The following is a 21,261-nucleotide window of genomic DNA, read 5'->3' as shown; positions in this document are numbered from 1 at the left end:
AAGCCTTTAGCTATATTTTCTTTTTACATGTGATATCCCAAAATAAAATCATATCAATAATCAATACTGACTGTGTTATAAAACCATAAATTAATTACTGTACTGTTTCTTGCATGTTGTTACCCCTACATCTATGTACATTTTATATAAATTAAATGAAAATGCATAAAAAGAGAAATCATTATTTTGTTCTCATTCTCTGCTGTTTTAATGAGATTAAATTAGATGCGGTTTCTCTCACCTGTGTCATAAGCCCACTTTTTCATTCAATATTAAATAAAAACAAACTGGGGATATTAGTCATTATTTAGCTCATATTAACTGATATCAGAAACTTCCTTTCAGGTTTAAATAAACTAGTAGATTTCCCTTCGATGCATTTTAATACAATTTCTGTTATAGCAAAATTTTAAAATATTATAGCAGACTCACGATGACATGGTAAGTGGTCTAACAGTATTAAGGTTTCCTTGTGGATAGTTAAAACCAGCTAGAATCAAATGTCTAATTGGATTTCAAGAAAAGCAGCTGTCCACTCAAAGAAACCTTTACAAGTAAAAAATGCACAAGACATCTCACTTCAATAATGATGCATTTTAAAGAACAGACCAAAAGATAATTGGTCTTGGAACCTTGTAGATAAATGTAAAAATTATTGTTCTTGCAATGCACAAGTAAATGTTTTGTCAAATAGAAAGAAATATACAACATTTAATTTGTAATTATTTCTTTTAAAACTGTTAGTATAAAGTATATGAGATTTTGCAGTATGGAATTTATACATATAATTTTAAGTGCAAGAAAAGATGTCCTCCAACAAGGGCTTTGTCCCTGTACCCAACAAAGGAATGTTCATGAAACTAACATCTGTGTGAAAAGCTGTTGAAAAAGGTGGAACTTACAGCAAGTCCCTGCTTTAGACCAAATTATTATAGAGCTAATCTCTTTGCGAGATGATTTCCTTCATGAGCAAAAACAATTATTAAAATTCATAACTCTCTTAATATTACTTTTTCATAGTAATGGTAGTATTGTAACAAATAATGCAACAAAGAACATAGAATAAGAACATGCACAAAAACAGAATACCCTGTAATTATCCCAATTTAGAAAGTTAACAAAAAGGCGTGCCTGCTAACCTTCTCAGTTTCTTTTTCTTCCTCAATCTTAGTAGTTAACATGGTTGACAAAGATTCTCTGCAGTCCAAGTTAAATATTTTGATCATCAGAGGAGAACGTTCAGCCAGAACTTTGAGACACAAGGATATTCGCTCCAAATCATCATCATTTATGCTCTGTAACAAAACAAACAAATAAACTACACCATGAAATCTCAAGAGGTTTTAAAACATGCTGTTTTTCTGTTTTATCAAATAACGTCATTAATAAAAAATAGAGAACTGTGTGTGCGTCGTGTGCGTGTAACTCAATTTCAAAGATGTTAAGTTATTCATTGAGCTGAAGGTTAACTTCCAGCAGAAACTCACTACAATTGATATTAAAAAAACTGCACATTTTAAAACAGTCATGGTAAGCTAACATGAAAATAATTATTCTAATTCAAGGTTCCCTAGTTAATAGTCTGAAATAATTTTCCAATCAAACTTTCTGGATTTTCAAAAAATAAACACATTAAACAACTAGATTATCCACCAATTTGCTGATTAAAAATAATTTGAGGAAATGTTTCTACAATGAAATGCAATTTGTGTAATGTAAGATATTAAAAAGTTAAAATCTTTTCAAATAAAAAGAAAATATTTTTAAGGTATACATAGGAATTTAACAGTTATAACAAAGTTAAACATGGCAATCTCAGTTTTTTAGTGAAAAGAAAGAATGACATTTACCTTTGCTGTCAATCCAGATTTTCCAAGATGAATTATTGAAGTCATTATTAACATACATTCTGCAACAAAACACTACAAAACAAAATAAGCATAAATAAAAACTAATATTTCTAAAGCTAACTTATCAATGATAACATGAGAAATAAAGTGGTGGCTACTTTTATCTAAATAAGTAATTTTGCAAACACTGTATGAGACAATTTTTAGAAAATGCTAACTGGTCTACACAATTTGTGATAACGAGAAAACCCTTTCTCTACCCATACCAGCCGTTTTTAAATACATAAATTTGGTCTATACAAACTTGTGTTTCTTATAGCAAAGCCACATCAAGCTATCTGCTGAATTCACTGAGGGAAACTGAACCCAATTTTAGCATGGTAAATCTGTAGACTTATCACTGTTCCAGCAGGGGACTACACAAACTTTCTATAACAGTTTTAGATAAAATTTGCTTCTTCAAAAGGAAATGAACACAAACTGCCAATGAAAGTTAACTCTTCTAATGTCGTAAAACAATTATTTAGAATTTTTGTGCACTTATTTCCAAGTTTAGTTGTTTACCTTTATCCTAAATACTACATAAGTATGCCATAGATGTTGTCACAACCAAACTTCCATAAAATTACATTCTCATTACCTGTGGAAATGAATTAATCTTGAACTAAACAGTTGACAAAAAGGACTTTGCCAGTGTTTGACATGAAATTGAAATAAACCTCAAGAAATAAGCATGCAACTTTTACTATATCCTACAGTGTTAGTTTACTTAATTTATCTATATTATAAAACTGAAATACAGTGAATATAAAATGAAACAAAATGAAATATTTTTAATTAACAAAAATCAACATATTTAATGATGATGTATCAAAAAGTAAACAACTCCTACATTTCAGTTGTAACAATACTTAATGTACTTTTCTCAAAAATACAAGAAAACAGATATTCTATAATAGTCGTGTTCTTTAATATATCTGAAATTCATTACATCACATCAGCACTTATGTATGTGACCATTAACTGTTATATATTGTAATTGGGAAGTTAAAGCATAAGGATGATAAACCAACATAACCTACTTAATTGAATTTGTTATTTCTCATATCACACTGGTACAAGTTACTAATGAGGAAAAAACTTCCAGTTCACAGAACAAAAGCAGTTCAACTAAATGTTTCCAAGTTACTGCTTCTAAAGAAGTTCTCAATAATATTTAATCAATTTTAATAGATCATTTGGAGTTTTGAAAAAAATACCTTGTGCATTAAGGAATTCAATTTCAATTTGAATCAGCTACAGATTAGTCTAGACAATAATATACCTTCATAACAAAAAATAAACACTTCTATATTTCTTTTCATAAACAACTTGCTTGCTTATTCAAAGACACTACACTTTTACTGAACTGAATACTTTAAATAATTTTTATAATTAAACTGATTTTAACATTTAAAATATGAAGATATAAAAAATGTAACATTCATATTTTTGTTTTCATTTTATTTACACAGTGATTATACTAATAATAATAGGTAGGTAAACAATGATTTATAAGCATAGAGAAAAGTTTTACTGATGTTCAAACATTTATGTTCCACCATCAATAAAATGTTTCCTTTAGTGATGACAAGAAAACTCACTTGTAGAGAAAAATATATATGTAAAAACGACTGGTTTGGGTTGAGTTTTGTTTTTTTTAATGTAGAGGAGCGAACAACTTTTCGACCTTCTTCGGTCATTGTCAGGTTCACAAAGAAAGGAAAAGGTAACTAACCAATAGCTGACCACATGTTTGAAGGGGGTTGTGTAACACAACATAACCACAGAAAACAACCAAATACTAAATAAAGAAACAAACAAATGCAAAATTAAAGAAGCCTTACTTATACAACAACTCAGGCCCAAAACAAACCAATACAGAGGAACACCCTTATACCTATATTAATAAATATAATCAAACATCTAAGCATGCCCTCTACATTCCTACACTCAGTTACACAACCTCTTTCAAACATGTGGTCAGCTATCGGTCAGTTACCTCTTTCTTTGTGAACCTGATGATGACCGAAGAAGGTCAAAATGTTGTTCGCTCCTCTACATAAAAGTTTTTCTCAACCCAAACCAGCTGTTTTTACATATATAAAACATTTCCTTATGCTTATAAATCACTGTTAGCCTATCTATTATGATAAAATTCATAATTTTGAGAAGCAATCACAGTTTATAAATGCCTTAAAGCTTAGAAGAATACCAAAATACATTACATATGAATATAAGTAAATTTTACAATTCTTTGCTTTGGTCTTAATGGTGATATATAGTGTGGAAAGCACTTATATTTTTATTTATCAAGTTACAATTAATTATGTTTAGTCAATGATATTAAATACTGAACTAAAATACACAACTTTGTTTATTTCTATAGTATCCAATTCTTAAACTTGTTAGATTTAAGTAAAACAAAATATAAAATTGAATGTGAAATAAATTACACATTAAATCATACAATACAGCACATACATATACAAAATTAGAAAAAACATTTTTAACACCAATAAATATGAAATATATAAAACAATTAACATTTTATATTTGTATTTAATATTTTCAAAATTTATCATATGATTGCTATGTATTCAAATTGAATAGGGAAGTTATGCTCTGGAACTCTCTTTGGAGTCTTGAAATGTATGTTTAAGTTTGGCAAGTTTTTCATGAATATTTAAAAGTTTTAACTTCTATAGGAAGCCAACAAGTCTCATTTAACACTTACATTTTGTTTTTTGGGATCTTTCACTAATGACAAATTACGAAAAGCTAGTTTTGTCAGGCTGGAAGCCATTGAAGCCGCAATGAAGAAATCTCCATCCATTAAATAAGCCCTTAGAGGCGGTTTTTTGTTCAGCTGAAAATTTAAAACTTCCTAAATTCAATGGAATTGGTGAATATTTTTTAAACAAACAGAAAAATGCCCAAATTATCATATTAAAGATATATTCTACCTTATTACCAACATTATAAAAGATTTAATATGAAGATGAAATACAGGTTATCAGCAAAACTCGTACAAACAATCTTAAATATTGTTAACACAGTAACACTTAATAGTATGGATCATTATGAAACAAAATGGCAGCTGCAAAAGTCACCTGCATAAGGTCATAAAGGACAAACCTTATTACTCTAATTCTTTCACAGAATGTTTAAACTTTTCCATCTGGGGTCAAAATTATTCCTTTCTTGTGCCAAAAAAAAGGATACTACTGTATCATACATACATACATAAAACAATAGTAACCTAACAGAAAATAAGCATTAAGGAGTCCTTTGTAAAATCCCCTGTAAATCCCAGTCATCACCTTAAAGTCACAAGATATTTTCAGTGGAAAAAGTTTCCTAATGGAATATTCCATCTACCAGACAAAACTGAAATGATGTTAAACTAGCCATTAATCATGGAAAGTCAGTTAAGGGTATGAAGTTGAGTGCTTACACCCACAACTTCACCATTTACTAAGTTAAATATATATCAATCTCTACTTGTTTTCATAAAATTAAACAATTTTACAAAATATTTTTTCTGCTGCAATATAAGGAAATTTAAATTATAAACCTAGTGGAAGAATGGTTTACCAGACTTACACAGCAAAAACTGAGGGAGGTGATAAAATATTTCATAACAGTGGTTTCTGCCATTCCTTTTTTTTTTTTTTTTTTTTTTAAATGAGGAGTAAATATTAACTTAGCATATGGAGTTAAGACAAACTTAAACTTTCTAAATTCACCAAAACACTAGTAGGATATTACTTGGATTATGATTGAGAATATCACTAATGGCAAGGGTTCCCAATTTATGAATTAATGTGTTCTCATTATACAAAATGTATATCAAATTAACTATATTTAGTACTGGGTTAATTTTTTATTTCTTATCTATACAAGTAGTTTGCTTTGATCAGATGTAAACTGTGGTATCTAGAATGCTGTAATTTCTGGTTATGCTTTGTTTTCAGAAGAGTATAATTCAACAGTTATCTGTAATGAAATTTTACCAAAATACAGATGTATATCATCTTACAGCTGGATGGTTTCAGACTTCTTACCCCCCCTTTTTTTTTTAAAGAGTTACAGGAAGTATTTGTTCTACAGGATAGTTACAAACATACCCTAACATATTCATTGATGCTTATGTATCTCAAATGGATTAAGCAGACATACCTTTCTTAGAACTTGTGGTAGTGCTAAAGATGCTTTGTGTAGCATAAGTCCCATCTGCTGTAACAAGCTGTTTTACGGGAGATGTCATTGCTAAGTCTACATCTTTATCACCATTCTCTTCACCAGCTGCTTTTTTCATTTCATCATCTACAATTGGGATCTGAAAAAAAAAAAAGAACATCAGCTATATTAATTCTTAATTTTTTTTATTATATGTGTATTTAAACAGACAGGAAAAGAATCACTGAATTTTAAAAAGGAGTAATTTAACATTATTACTTATACAAAGGAGAACTATGTAAAATGCAAGAATTCTTTGTTAAGTAAATTTTCCACATACTTCCCCAAGTGCTTGTCGAAGTTCTGTCATCAGGCTCTGAATAGTTTCTGTTGTGTTACAGTATTCTCCTAGAATCCATAAAGCACCACGATGAATCCTAATAATAAATCATTTAGATTTATGTCTCAGACACACATGATACTCCTGTTTACACATTTCTTAAAAAAAGAAAATTACTTATTATATCACAAACAATCAGAAATCTAGCAGACAAAATTCATAAAACAGTCATACTATCTGTTTTCAATTGTGAGGTAATCATTTTGAAAACAAAGTACAAGCAGTTAGTATACATTGTTTTGAAAGGAAAACATTAATCTAAGTAAATTATACTAAAATTTTAAAACCAAAATATCTGCAGGAACTTCTATTTTTAAAAAAAATTACAAATATTTAGCAAAATAGTAAATAAACTTTTAAAAAACATCATATAAAAACAAATTACATTTCCAAACAAATGACCATAAAGATTCATGTATTTCAAAGTAAATTCAGCATCTTTCTAAGCATATCTTAAAGCTGTCCCTATCAACTTCTAACTTAATTCATCACTATCTTGTGTTTATAGGCTAAAAGTTGTGCATGCATGTATGGATATGTGTGAAAGAAAGAAAGCAAAAACAAATGAAAAGCAACCATTTGAAACAAACAATCAATTTCAATGCTGAAAAGCTTGATGGTTGTGAGAAATGGACTTGAAGAGATTATCAAACCAATGATAAACTGTTAATACAGACATGCTTGACCACAAGGATATACATGGGAATAATAACAACAATTCAGAATACAAACAAAATACTAACTGTTAAACACACTTAATGTTTTAGTTAATATGTAATTGCTATTTGCAAGATAAATACTTCACAGTACCTGATTTTTCCACAAACATTTGTGTAAAAATTTGTTAGTGGAATAAAAACTTAAATTTTTCAGTAACATTTTTTTTGTTTTTTTGTTTTAATTAGCAACCCAACATGTCATATACATATTATGATAATACTTATAATTGTTTTATACATACAATCTCTTATTGCTACTTGTAAAGGATTTCTAATCTGTTCAATATCATATAGGAAGTGATTATTAACAAGAGTACAGCTACAAACACCTACTTGGAAGACTTGATAGAAGGGAAAACTTCCAATAACTTGTTTATAATGAGTGAACGGAGCTGTTCGAATCGTTGCATGGCTTCCCTTACAAATATCAGCACATCTGCAGCAGCTTGTTCATTTGTGTCTGACAGAAACTCAAGCAACTATGAAAGAACATATATATTTTTTTAACTGAAAACTCTCTCTCTCTATTTGTAAAATGTCAGAAATGTATAAAGATAAAGGCTAAAGTTGTTTTAACATGACTACAAACTTTCTTTCACATACCCTTAGCATAACTATACTAATGCCTAAAAAAATGTACTGAGCATCTGACATTTATAAAATCATGACTTGAGCTCAATATTTTGTTATCCCAAAAAACTATTACTCAAACAATCAAACCTATCTGCTCTTTATTTAAAAGGATTACAACATTTTGTACATGCCTAAGGAGTTATTGCTGTAGACCTGATTGTTGTATTTTCATTATACTTCTCTTGGTTTATGAATGCTTGGTTTCATTTTTTTGGCCATAACTTATTAACTTTTATGGCCATATTTTTCAATTCAAAATCTCTTTTTACCATAATGAAAAATTTATGTAAAATTCATAACATTTTACTTGTTACAAACCTATTTGTCTTTGTTTTAATATTGAAATATCATTACATACTAACTTATTTTTCACTACTACATAATATTTCAATTCTGTAATTGTTGAATGACCCCTTGTTGTTTGAAGACAAGTTGCCAGTAACTGCTGTAGTCTCTGTACCTCCTCCCATCACTTCAACAAGCATTTTATGAATGCAAATCTCTTATTTTAGGTTTTGTGTGTGTGTGTGCATGCACTCAAGAGTAAAATTCTAAACTTCCTTAGAAAATTCTCTGGTCTAGCTTTAGTTTAATATTAAAGCATAGTGGCAGATTATGGAGTCTGACAGGGTTGGTTTAAGTATATCTTGGGAAGTTCAGTGCCAAGGGTAGGTGGACTGGTGATGGAGAGTTTCCCTCCTGTTCCAGCTTGGACTAGGATGGAAGACCAAATTGTCAAAACTTTAATGTTTTTAAAATCCCTAGAACATGGCATAGTAAAATGATTTTTTTTTCTTCATAAAGTTCCAAAACTTCTATTATTTATGAACTTTAAAAAACACCTTAACTATATAACACTAGGTACAAAGGGCAAAGTTTAAATACATTACCCTTGAGCAATAACACCTTACTCACAGTCATAATGACATACACGAAACACTACATATAAAAATGCCTACTTTGTTTTTTCACAAGTTTAAAGTATTACAAATACACCATAACATAGTTTGGAATACCAAAAATATACATATTTAAAAAAACAAAGCACACACATCTCTACTCTCTGACTCAAAATGATCATACTTTCTGCCATTGTATTTCACTGATTATAGTCTTTAGTTTTATAAAATCATATTAGAAAATGATTTCTCTTGGGGGGGGGGATTACGGAGGGGTTCAAGAAACCCTTTAAACCCCACATGTGTGGGCTAATGTAACAATAAATCAATTTCATGTAAAACAATTTAGCAATAAAAAAATGATCATTTCTTACTCATCACAAATTTAAAAACAAATACACAGACATGAATGTTATTAAAATCTGTTTGTGAAACCCACAGAACATAAGTTTACTTTTCCTGTAATATGTGAGCATTTTAAATTTAAATGAGTAACTTGAGTTTCATTAGAATATTAAGATTAGTTGGTTGGTTGGTTTGGTGTTTTATGTTACAAAGCAACTAGGCTATCTTCTCCAAACATGAGGTAAAAAGATAAAATTATTAAAATTCATAAAAGAAAATTAAGGTAAAACAAAAGATAGTTCAATTTTTGAATTAAAAATATAAATAGCATTAATTCCAATTTTTATATCTAGTCTACAGCAGTAAACGAAAAACTACAGTAAAACAACTTGTAAATGTCTTCCTGTAGCATAATTGTAATTATCATAACTCACCAGGAAGACTAATAGGTATGTTTAAAAACCACCGTTAGTCACCTGAAGTTGGCCTTTTCAGTCCTGTTTGAGTTACTTGACATTATGGCCATTTTCAGAAAGTAAAGTAATAAGAGTTTTGAAAAGACTTGTAGCAAAATTTTAATGATAACTTGCCAGGATGACTAACAGGTAGTTCAAACAGCACCATTAGTCACCTGAAGTTGGCCTTTCCAGTCCTGGTTTCGAGTTAATTACCACTACAGCCATTTTCTAATTTCAAATCGAACCAGATGCACTTTGATTCTTAAAAGGGAATCACATTAAAAAAAGGTCTAATTTCAATGCTATTTTAAGTTTTTAAATTTATAAAAGATTAACGGCCTTTTAAAATCTACAAATATTTCTAAGGTGGACAGTGTCACCATTACCAATAACAGTCTTATGTTATGGATAAACCTTGGGACAAAACATGTTTAAAATGGTGCCATCATTGACAATCAAAACAAAAGCAAAATGGTAAAATGTGGCTTATTGTAACCTGAGTGTTGCACAGACAACACATTGGTGCATCAGTCCCAAATAAAAGAAAACTATGAGTTAAAAACCTGTGACCAATGTGTAGTCTAGTTAGGACAACTTCCTCTTTCCCATCCTTACAGAAGCAAGATAGCCAAAGTTCAATAGAAGGTTTTATTTGGAAAAGCTTGTTTTCACAATGCTCACTCCAAGTGCTAATTGGCACGGAGCCGAGCTTGGATACAGGACCAAAGTTCACATGTGGAACAGACATAGCAGTGACAGTACCAGAGCAGACAGAGTAGGCTACTGTGTCAGCAAGCCCATTCCCGTAATGCCAACGTGGCCTTGTATGCAAAAAACAAAATGGGATAGGAGGTAGATATTAAAGAGAAATGGGTCAGTCAGTTTTGAATATAAGCACGAACAGGGTAAGAAATAATGTGAAGCGATTCCAGGGCCAGTAGAGAACGAAGCAAGTCAGCATAAATAGTGCAATAATTTGAGTACTGCTCAGCTTCTATGTGATTCAGGGCAAGAGAAATGGCATACAGTTCAACAGTGAACACAGAAACTGTAGAGGGGATCCTGCACGAAACCACCGTACCACAACAAACCATGGCAGAGCCTACAGAGTCACCTGGTTTCAAACCATCCGAATAATTAGGAATGGAAGAATGGTTCGAAAGATGTCCAACAAATAAAAGTCGGTCACATATGGGAACTGTAAAAAGCCATGCTGGGATGGACTGACCAATGGATACAGCAATGTTATCCAAAGACAGATCCAATTCATTCAACTGTGTCTGGATATGAAGGCCAAAAGGAGCAATGGCAGATCATCTGTTCTGAAAAAGCATGGCCCATCGAGGAAGGAAAACACAATCCAAGGTGGGATGCTGTGATAAGGATTGAAGTTTCGATGCATACAGTAAAGAAGGTGGAGGTGCAGAGAAGGTTCACAAGACTGTGTATAAGGCTCTGAATTGGGTAAGTGCAGAAAGACCCGGTGCAGAACCGAAGTCCTTGATGATGAATGGGGTCCATCATCTTTGTAAGGTTGAGGTCCTGGCAGAGCCATAGACCAGTGATCCCTAGTCGAGGTTTGATTGAATAAGAGCACGATATATCTTTAGCACAGAACAGTGATTCACTCCCCAAGTGGTGGAAGAGAGAACATATGGAGAATGTTCAGTTCTCTTGTACATTTTACTTGTATCTGCTTGATGTGTAGCATAAAGGTCAGCTCACGGTCAAAGATAAGCCCCAAGAATTTTGCCCTAGGGACCACAGGAAGCACAATTTCACCAACATGGAGTCCAAAATCAGGTTGAATACCTCTTTGAAGACAAAAATGCATGCAAACGGTTTTAGGGAGAGAGAAGTTAAAGCCGTTTGCTGTGGTTCACTTCAGTAAATGATTGAGAGCAGTCTGTAGTTGCCACTCAATATACCTGATGTTTGATGCCTGGCACGAGATGTGAAAATTGTTGACAGAACCCATTTGCAACACTAAGAGGGAGTTGTTCAGTGATGGCATTAACCTTTATACTGAAAAGTGACATTCAAAACACAGCCCTGAGGGACTTCAAGTTCCTAAAGAAAAGAACAGGAAAGTGTCGAATTCAAAAGAACTTGGAATCACCTGTCTATTACAAAATTAATAAAAATGGGCAAATGACCACGTAACCTATATAAAATGGTCTCGCAAAATGCCATACCTCCATGTAGTATTATAAACCTTCTCAATGTCAAAGAATATTGATACAAGATGTTGTCATTTGACAAAGGCTTCTCTGATTGACGTTTTAAGTCAAATCAGTTGGTCCATGGTGGAGTGCTATTGTTGGAACCCACACTTGGTGGGCGAGAGGAGGTTGTTTGATTCTAGAAACCAAACAAGATAAACATTAACAATCTTCTCTAAGGTCTTACAGAGACATTTTGTCAAAGCAACTGGACAGTAGCTTGAAGGAATCTTGGGATCCTTCCCAGGTTTAGAGAAAGATAAGACAGTAGCCTGGCACAAGGCATCAGGAAAAACATTCTCCTGCCAGATCTGATTAAAAACAATTAGAAGAATAGCAAGAGAGGCAGAAGATAGATGGCACAGCATCTCGTAGTGTACATCATCAGGTCCAACCCATGTATTACCAGACCAATGAAGGGACAGTTTGAGTTCCACCAGTGTAAAGGAATGATTAAAGTCACAGAGACAATCAGCTCAAAAGCAAAGAGGCATCACTCTGCCTAAGTGTTGGTGGCTAAGAAGATGGAGGATGAAACAGAAGTGCTAGATACCTGGCAAAAGCTTACACCTAGAGTATCTATTGGACAGGTCTTTGTTGTTGGTAGAAGATTCCAGTGACTGAGGACATAAATGAATGATCATTTTGCATCTTGGGGCGGGAGAAGATGTACCTGAAGAAATGCCCGTACACAGAACCACAGGAAGTGGATCTTGGGGTTTTCTGGAATGAATGTTAGGGACAGAGATGCATGTTGACGTTGATTCATCAACTTTTTTAACCATGGAGGTCAAAAGACTTTTCATATGGTTTGAGAATGATTCTTTTGGAGGAACAGAGAGATACGTCTGCACTCCCACTGTAGTAGTGGAAAAAGGTGCAGCAGCATACGTCCAAGATGAAGTGGTGGACAGCAACTTTCGAGCCTCAAGGTAAGTAATGTTTTGAATCGTCTTCAAACGCTGCACCTCTTTTTCTTCCAACCATTTCGGGCAAGAACGAAAGCAGGATGAGTGAGAGCCATTACAATTGATGCAATGAGGATCCGTTTCACACTCATACGCATTGTGGTCCTTGCCACCACAACAAGCATGTGTCAAGGAACCATGACATAATGTCTTTGACTGAACTGCTGACACTGGAAACATCCTTGGCTGGAGAAACCAGCAAGAATCTGACTCAGGGATGTTCTTCAAATCCCTCTCAATAATAACTCCTCATGATGAATTCAAAGTAGCATGAGGGATAATCTCAACAGGTATATCCCCAATTGCCTTTGAATGCAAAAGGAGTTCACCATGTTGAGATGTGAATGTTTCCACCAATATGTCACTAGAGTGAAGCTTTTTGACTGACTTTGGAGAGTCAGCAATCCCCTGTTGTCCCTTCTTAATAAAAAAGGAAGCATTTGCCCTAAAGGTTTGTCTGAAAGAGAATGTAGTATAAGAAAATGAGATACAGGTGTTACAGATATTGAAGATTGCTGCTCAGATTCATCAAGACGTGGTCATTTACCTATGGACTGTTTGTTCTTTTTTGCTATTATTTAAGTTTTTATTTGGAGGATCCATAATAAAAAAAGTTCAGTGCCCACTGACCCTACCCACTGTAGATAAGACATGCACTACAATGCCAAACAAAGACATTGCAGCAACATGAGGGGTTTTGTGAGCACTATACCCAAACACCAGCATCAGATACAATGTCCACAACACTTGTTGAGAACATCTAACATTGGTGCTTGGTCGAACCTAGGCCAAATGAACTAGCTGACTGACCCAAGGGGGCCACCCCAAGGCTGCCCATTTACAGGAATTTAAGGCCAAAGTGGTGTGTTAGGGTTAGACCCCTCAACCACCAGGGAGTCCTCTCTTCCCCTTCATGGGTCACCATGTACAGCAAACATGTGGGTGAATATTTAGATCCAAGAGGAGGTAAACTGAAATAACAGAACATTCCTGGGAGGTTCCCTCACCACATACAGGAATCCACACTTAGGGGAGAACATCAAGATTTTTGTTTTTGTTTTTTTACATTTGTCTGTTATTTTTTCATGTTCTTACAAACTTGTGCATTTAACAAGCAATAGCAATTAAAGTACAGTTATTACAGTGTTACTTGACTTGTTCTAATGTCTGTATCTCAAAACTTAAAAACATTTTGCCAGTTAATGTACTGCATGATGAAACACCATACTGCATAAAGACTGTCCATCAAAACTTCATTTTTTGAAATGTATGAATGATATTATATTTTGAGATGCTTCATCGTTTGATCTTGTTGTTAAATTACTTTTGGTCAGATGTTTACAAGCCTCAGTGTTGTATGATTTATTTTGCTTCCCATGTTTATTTTAATTGTAACTCTGTACTGTATCAGTGCTAGTACTATTACAAGAACTATTTTAACATTAAGAGATAACTTCCAGGAGCAATTCCTAAAAACAGAGTGAACTGTTAAATATTTGGCTAAAGTATTAGAAGTAGTCCACATAATGTCTTCCAGAGGACAATTGAAGTGGGTGGCTAATGAAATAGGGATATGATGAATTGAGTGAGATGGGACATGCAAGAGATCCCTCTCCTGTAATAGTAATCCATTATAGGCCACATGAATCAATCTGTTAAGCCACTGAACAGGGTAATGGTAGACAAGTCGAAAGAAATTGAAGGATCACAATGAACAAATAATCAATTCCTAGTAGCTCAAAATGTGTTAGCACTAGTGATTATAACACTTGAGGGCCCTAGAAGGGTGTAACAAATGATCAGGGTCAGAGCAGTCTGAAAGGCAAGAAACAACTGGCAAATAAATTGGCAAGAAGAATCTTTCCCCTTGTCAACTGCCAGAGTCTTGTGAGAAAAGACTTACTGGGGAAGGGCAGGACAAACGTGGGATGATAAAGAGTCTGATGCAAATGGTCTGCAAACAACTCCGACCAACAATGTCCATAAGACAGGTAAAAAGAACAAAAAGCACAATTTAAGCTAAAGATGAAACAAAGAACACAAAGCTAAGAGTTCAAAGGGAGGATGAGACAACACATAAAACAGTTGAAAAATCCCAATCTGATAACTGAGAAGATTGTTTAGGCCAAAGAATACAAAATGATTTGAGTAGACCCAATTGTGCTGGGGATTCATAAACCTTCTGGTATTTGTAATATAGAAAAACAGAGGACAAGAATGCCTTATGTGAAAACCCCTCTCGCACACACAACCAAGTCACAAAATGGAATATGATAGATACTTTAGAATGAAGAGGGTTTAAATTTCTTTTAAAATACCACTGACAATAATACTCCATTTCAATTGAGAAAAAGTTGTGGTGTGCCAATGAAGAGATTTAGTTAAATACAGAGAAACATTAGAAGTTAAACCCTTTTACCAAGCCAAAGGTCACATAACTTTCTAAAATAATGACTGAGTTTCCAAACATCTGGATGGAGAATATCTGATTCAGATATTGTCTCTACAGACATTGCCAATGTGGAAGATATAGGGGACGAAATTCCTGCAGATACAAAAAAGATGAAATTACATTTGAGTTGGCCAATATGGTACAGCAAGGTGAACTCGTTAAAGAGTGGAATAAACTATATTCAGAATATGGTGTAATAGCTGAATCAGGGGAAAAACATGCAGATGCAAATCTGTCCAGTCCTGATTGAATGCATATACTGCCAGTGCTTGAGAATAAAACAAATGCAGTTGATAATTCCAATTTGTTGCAAAGTCATTGATTGTTGGTGATCCAAACTGAGAGCAAACCACTCAAAAACCTTGCAATGTAGCATCTATTCCACCTGAAAAATTTGGTTAGTTCAGGATAAGTGATCTGCAATTAAATTCATCATGACTAGAACATGACATGCTCAAAGACTGATATGACGAGAATGAGCTCAGCAGAGACGATACAAGGTGTGCAAACAAAGGTCTCTTAAATTAAGTGCCTTATTGATGAGAAATCTGAGATACCACTGTAGAATTGCCAGAATGCATTATTACCTTTTTTTTTCAAGAAAAAAAGACTTTGACACATTGCCCACTGCACTGCAAGAAATTTGAGAACTTTTATACAGAAGGTAGACTTGTCTTCCGTCCAAGTACCTTGGAACTTCTGACCTTGAATACAACTTCCCCGTCCCTGAAGAGATGTGCCTGTGAACAGATAGATCTCAGGATGAATGGTGGAATGTGTACCCAAACTGGTAGTGTTATTCCAATCCAACCACAATTCACAATTGTGGATGTTGCTCCAGAGAAATGAGATAAGATGATCCAAAGGAGCACAATGTATGATCCATAAGTTATGCAGTGACCACTGAAAGGACCTCATATGCCCTCATCACAAAAGAATGAGGCTCAAGAGATGCTCACAAAAAAGAACCAAAAAGTGGTAGGAGGACACAAATAAAAAAATATAAAAGTTCTTTCTATAGCTTGAAGCATGATAGGGGTTTGTTGAGCACAACTTAAGTGCTTATTGAAAAATACACCCAAATGAATGAGATAGTGTTGGTGACAGAATGGACTTCCACAGTCTGATTAGAAGCCAACTTCTGTGGTTTCTAAAATAATAATCCGAGTGTGTGATTCTGCTGACTGATGGGATGGTGCCAAAATGAGCCAGTCATCCATATAATGATCTGTACACAACCCTAGGGAATGCATGTGGCAAAAAAAAAAACAAACAAAACTAACAACTTCTGCAGAAGACATAAAGTAGTGCCCTGTACTGCAACAACTGACTTTCGTGCACAAATTTTAGGAGTCTCCAAGAAAATTCTGCTATAGAAATATAAAGTGTTGGGTAACATCGAACTTTGCTATTCAGAGCCTTGGCACAAAGTTCCATCATAGGTTGAGAAAAGATTCCACTGTAAAGTGATGAGGATCTAAAAATTGCTTAAGCTGAGAAACATCAATGTTTCAACACCAATCTCTTGCTTTATTGGGTACAACAAATAAATGGGAATAAAATCCTGGAAGAATGGGATCAACCCTTTCCACTTCCCTTTTGATTAACAAGTCTCTCATAGCCTGGAAATGAAGCTCCACTCATCATGTATCCATTGAAAGTGATGTAAATTGAATGACCAACCCTGAAGCCAAAACCTGTAGTTCCCATGGGTCCCAGGTGAATGAACTCCAGATGTTCAGAAAGTAATGTAATCATGCTTTCTTGCCCAAAGGAGAGTCACCAATGCCATTGCTGTCAGTCTGCCCAAGCCAAAGATCCTTGAGAATGTGGATGGATCCTTTTATGGGAACCCATAGACATGGGAACTGATTTGGGGATTGGGAAACACTATGGGCCAATACTCTCAAATTAAAGCTAAAATAACAAGAAGCCAATAACAATTTAAAAAATGTCTAAATAGCCTTTATCAATTTGTGATTCTAATGTCACTGGAACTCTAGCAAACATGGGATGATGAAAAGGAGTTTTTTTCTTAACTCCCTAAAGGCAGAAGATGGTAAACAAACACTATAAAAGTGTCTCTACCTAATAAATTCCAAAATCAAACCAGCCAGGAAACCAAAGAAAGAACAGGAAAAGACAATCTGACTGAGATAGACATCAGTAAAATCCCAAATTCATCCTTATATTGATAAGGGGAATGTTAATAAGCTTCAGACAAAAGTTGGATTGCAGGTAAATACCACAAGACTATCGTTAGAGTAAGAGAAATCTGTGATTTGTTTAAAGTGTTCACTGTTTCCTTTCTAGACCTTCACAGTAAGGATTCATCAATTGAGAATTGTCTAATTATTCAATATTACTATTATATACATAAGTAAAAAAAATACTTAAACAAGTGAAATGCAGTTCCTGCTTTGTTTAAATATATCTCAATAAAACGAAAAATGTTACTTACTTACTTCACTTTCTCTCTCTTACACATCTAAACTTCTGAAGCTATCATTCTTATATCACATTAGACCACCAAAGTTGGGTAAAGAATGTCCATAAATCCTTTAGTTTAAAATTTTCAGTTTTATCAGTTACAACTTTAGCTGTAGATTTTTTTTTAAATGAAGAAAACTGCATTTCTTATTTCACTTTGTACTAATTTTGATAGACTGGTGCATCCACCTCATATAACAGTACTTATTTTCAACATATTATAAAAGTGCTGCATTTACACAATACAGATCTCCATCAATTAAAGTTAAGAATTAAAAAAAAAACTGACAGAAGATTTTAAAGTGTCATTAAAAGGCAATGAAAGATAAGCTACAGAGCAAAAATGTTCCCTAGTAGACACTTTTAGCATACTTACAATACATTTTTTACCACACTAAACACTATTAAAATAAATAACATTTGGTGAAAAAAATATAAATAATCAAAATATCCAGGATACTCACCACAGGAATGATTGTGTGAGCAACATCAGGAAACTTCACACAGCAAGAGTGCAGAGTACGAACAAGCAACTGTCTGTATTTGCCAGTGTCTTCATGTTCTACAACATTGTGGGTTTTAGTCACCTCCTTTTTCAAAACCAGTACCATCTAAAAAATGCAGAAAAATATAAATTATTTAATGCACAAGATATTTATTATTATTATTAGAAACATAAATGGAAGCTAATGATCCATTCTCACAGACAAAATCATTGGTCTTATAATTAACCAACAGATTTTTCTAGAGAATATCAGGCCTATAGAAAGATTTGTTTTCCTTTTTCTCTTACATAAAATGTACAAGCATTTGTTTCCAATGTGCATCATTTTCATTTGATTAATTACAAATATCTGGTATTTAAACTTATTTTGTTTTCTTTACCTCTGATAGTAGGAAATGACCAAAAGATTTTTTTGTTTTTTTACAATAAATAAACTTTTGTTGAAAATCATGTAGTAATTAAACAGCTTCCATTCAAAGCTTGGTTTATATTATAAATGTATTATAACTCTAATCCTACTAATACAACACCAGTACGTAAATTATACAACTATTATCACATTCTCACAAATATGATTTTTGTCATCACAATTACAGAGTAATAAATTTTCATAGAGGACAATAGCATCACACAAAGAATTACGTCTGTACTTTCTAAAGAGATTCTGAATTTAAGCTTAAATATGGGTATCATTTTTATTTAAATTTCTTAACTCTGAAAGACAAAAGTTTAAAGTACATTTAACCCTCATCATCAACACACTTGCAGTCCACATGGAAAGTAATGACTTTCTTGATTGTGTATCTTTTAACATAGTCATTACAATATTGAATAAATTCCTGTAACTGATAAGCAGAAACCCTGAATGAATATGACACTACTGTCTTCAAAACAAGCAGACAGAGTACCTAACTAACTATATCAAATATTAATCTGGGGTCCACACAGACCCCTTACTATCACTGATCATCACTATACATGTAGTTCATACTGCAACATACAAAGTACATTTCAAAATATTCATCTCACTGTATAAGCTGTTATAGAGGATAATTCATCAACGTAGTAGAGCATCATCTGGTCTGTTTACTTATAACGTCACTGTGGTAAGCATGGATGCACATATTATTGTTCAACAAGTGCTGTGTGATGATTACTTGTAATGCCCTACTTTATAGAAACTTTGTTTGATAATTATAAATAACCTGCTTATAGTTTTTTCATTCCATACTATAACTTTACATTTATGGTGAGGTTTGCTCAGACCTAAGGTGACCCAAGATGTATACTTTCAATTTTCGTTTACTTGAATTTTGAAGTATTGTGGTGTTCTCATCATATATTGGTGGATAATAATTTGAATATAACATTATATCAAATCTTCATCATTTTTACTGATACACCGATTGTATAAGGAATGGTTTAATACCACTTAGTTGTAAATTGAGGAACTTGGTAATTTTTAAAATTTCCTTATTTTTCAACATGCTTCCTCCACAATATATACTTTTATGTTCTTCACACTGCCCACTAACCTAAGTAAAAGCTGTAATGCAACTGGATTTTAGGATTTCAGATCAACAGTTTATTATAATGGTAATTTTATGTTGTGGTGCAGTTGGGCTCCAGGTGTTCCAAAATGTAACTGTTCAGAGGTGTGCTGATGAGGATTAAGGTAAATGTGCGTTTTTCCAAGTAATGGATGATCAAGTTTCTTACCTCTTCTACATTTCTGGAAGAAACAAGGTCCAGAGCTAAGTTCAGAGTCTTACGCCTGACCTCTAGATCAGATGCAGTAAGTACTCTAAGAATGTCCATCACTAAATCCTACATGTGGAAAACAAACTTACTTTAGTTTTATATTTCTATAATGCTTATTACATATTAACTATAAAATTTAAAATGTACATTTCAAATGCTCTCTTTAATAATTTTTATTTACCAATTTAAAATAATTTAGCTTTTAATTGATCCAAACTGGTTAATGAGTGAAAATCAGCACCCTCAAAGTTTAAGAATACTCAAATTAAATTTTTACAAAAATAGTATCTTCATAAGAAAAATAAGTAAAACAAATAAAAAAGACTTCTCAAGAACCTAAAAATGAAAGGGGACAGTTTAAAAAGAGAACCAAGCCAAAACAGCAATGTCCATTCCATCTTACAAAAATAGTTAAACTAAAAACTCTTGGATTTCCATTCACTTATGGTTATTTTACAAACTTATCTCCCACACAAGATACAAGATTTTGATTTTATACACAAGAGTTTAACATAAATTCCAATAAACTATTGCCCCATAACAAAAAGATGTTTATAATATTCACAGTTTTGAACATAACAGACCTATGCATATTCCTCCAACTCAACACAAGATAAATTGCCATTTTCAAAAGCCAGTAAGTGGTTATACAGATTTCAAATTTTTCTTTAAGTTTACACTGTCAGAAAAAGTGATACATTGTTGATATGATTGTGAATAAAAATATAGGCCTGTTCAAAAGATTAAGGCTTGTAGGTTAACATTTGACATAAGACTGAATGTCACAAAATAACAGACATTCTATTTCTAGCGTACATGCTTCAAAAGTTGAATTTTCCTGCCAGTTGTCAAGTTTTACATTTGCATTTCAATCATTTGAACAAAATACTTCAGCTAAAGATGATTAATTTGTGGAATTTCAAAACTTAGTAGAAACCAAAATTTTTCTAAAATACCATGTTAAATGTCATTAAATAGAAAAGATATTATAACTACCGCAATTTGTTATTTTAAGAAGCAAAAATGTTGTTAATTCATAAAAGAGTGACTTCAAAAAGATATTATAGTAATTAGAAAACTAGCAGGTCTAATATCTTCTACTTGCCACCCAGAGAAATCTAAGCAATGTGAATATGATAAATCTTGAGATCATTTAAAGATATTTTCACTTTTTCTTCCACTACTCTTACACTGAAAATATTTAAGCAATATCCTCTCAGAAAAATTTCAAACATTCTCAACTTCTATAACAAAATGAAACAAGTAAAAGTCTGTTTACACATAAATGTGTATACAGGTAGACAATCTCAAAGCTGGTAGCCTAAAAACCATAACGTT

The 21,261-nt window shown here is 32.9% G+C and overlaps 1 protein-coding gene across 1 annotated transcript in view; it reads right to left on the bottom strand.

Annotated features, from left to right (window-relative positions):
• The window catches only part of betaCOP (coatomer subunit beta), a 55,898-nt gene that overhangs the window by 8,662 nt on the left and 25,975 nt on the right, over nt 1-21,261 (bottom strand). The window contains exons 8-15 of the mRNA XM_076455266.1: nt 19,882-19,989; nt 18,122-18,268; nt 7,524-7,669; nt 6,412-6,508; nt 6,072-6,231; nt 4,627-4,772; nt 1,851-1,922; nt 1,140-1,295 (exon numbers count right to left, since the gene is read on the bottom strand). Of these exons, the coding sequence (XP_076311381.1) occupies nt 1,140-1,295; nt 1,851-1,922; nt 4,627-4,772; nt 6,072-6,231; nt 6,412-6,508; nt 7,524-7,669; nt 18,122-18,268; nt 19,882-19,989 (1,032 nt within the window). The remainder of the gene's footprint in view (nt 1-1,139; nt 1,296-1,850; nt 1,923-4,626; nt 4,773-6,071; nt 6,232-6,411; nt 6,509-7,523; nt 7,670-18,121; nt 18,269-19,881; nt 19,990-21,261) is intronic.

The sequence above is a fragment of the Tachypleus tridentatus genome, chromosome 9 (assembly GCF_004210375.1).
Source record: "Tachypleus tridentatus isolate NWPU-2018 chromosome 9, ASM421037v1, whole genome shotgun sequence".
Lineage (NCBI taxonomy): Eukaryota > Metazoa > Arthropoda > Merostomata > Xiphosura > Limulidae > Tachypleus > Tachypleus tridentatus.
The sequence above is the reverse complement of the archived record's forward strand: the minus strand, read 5'-3'. Positions and strand labels throughout refer to the sequence as shown.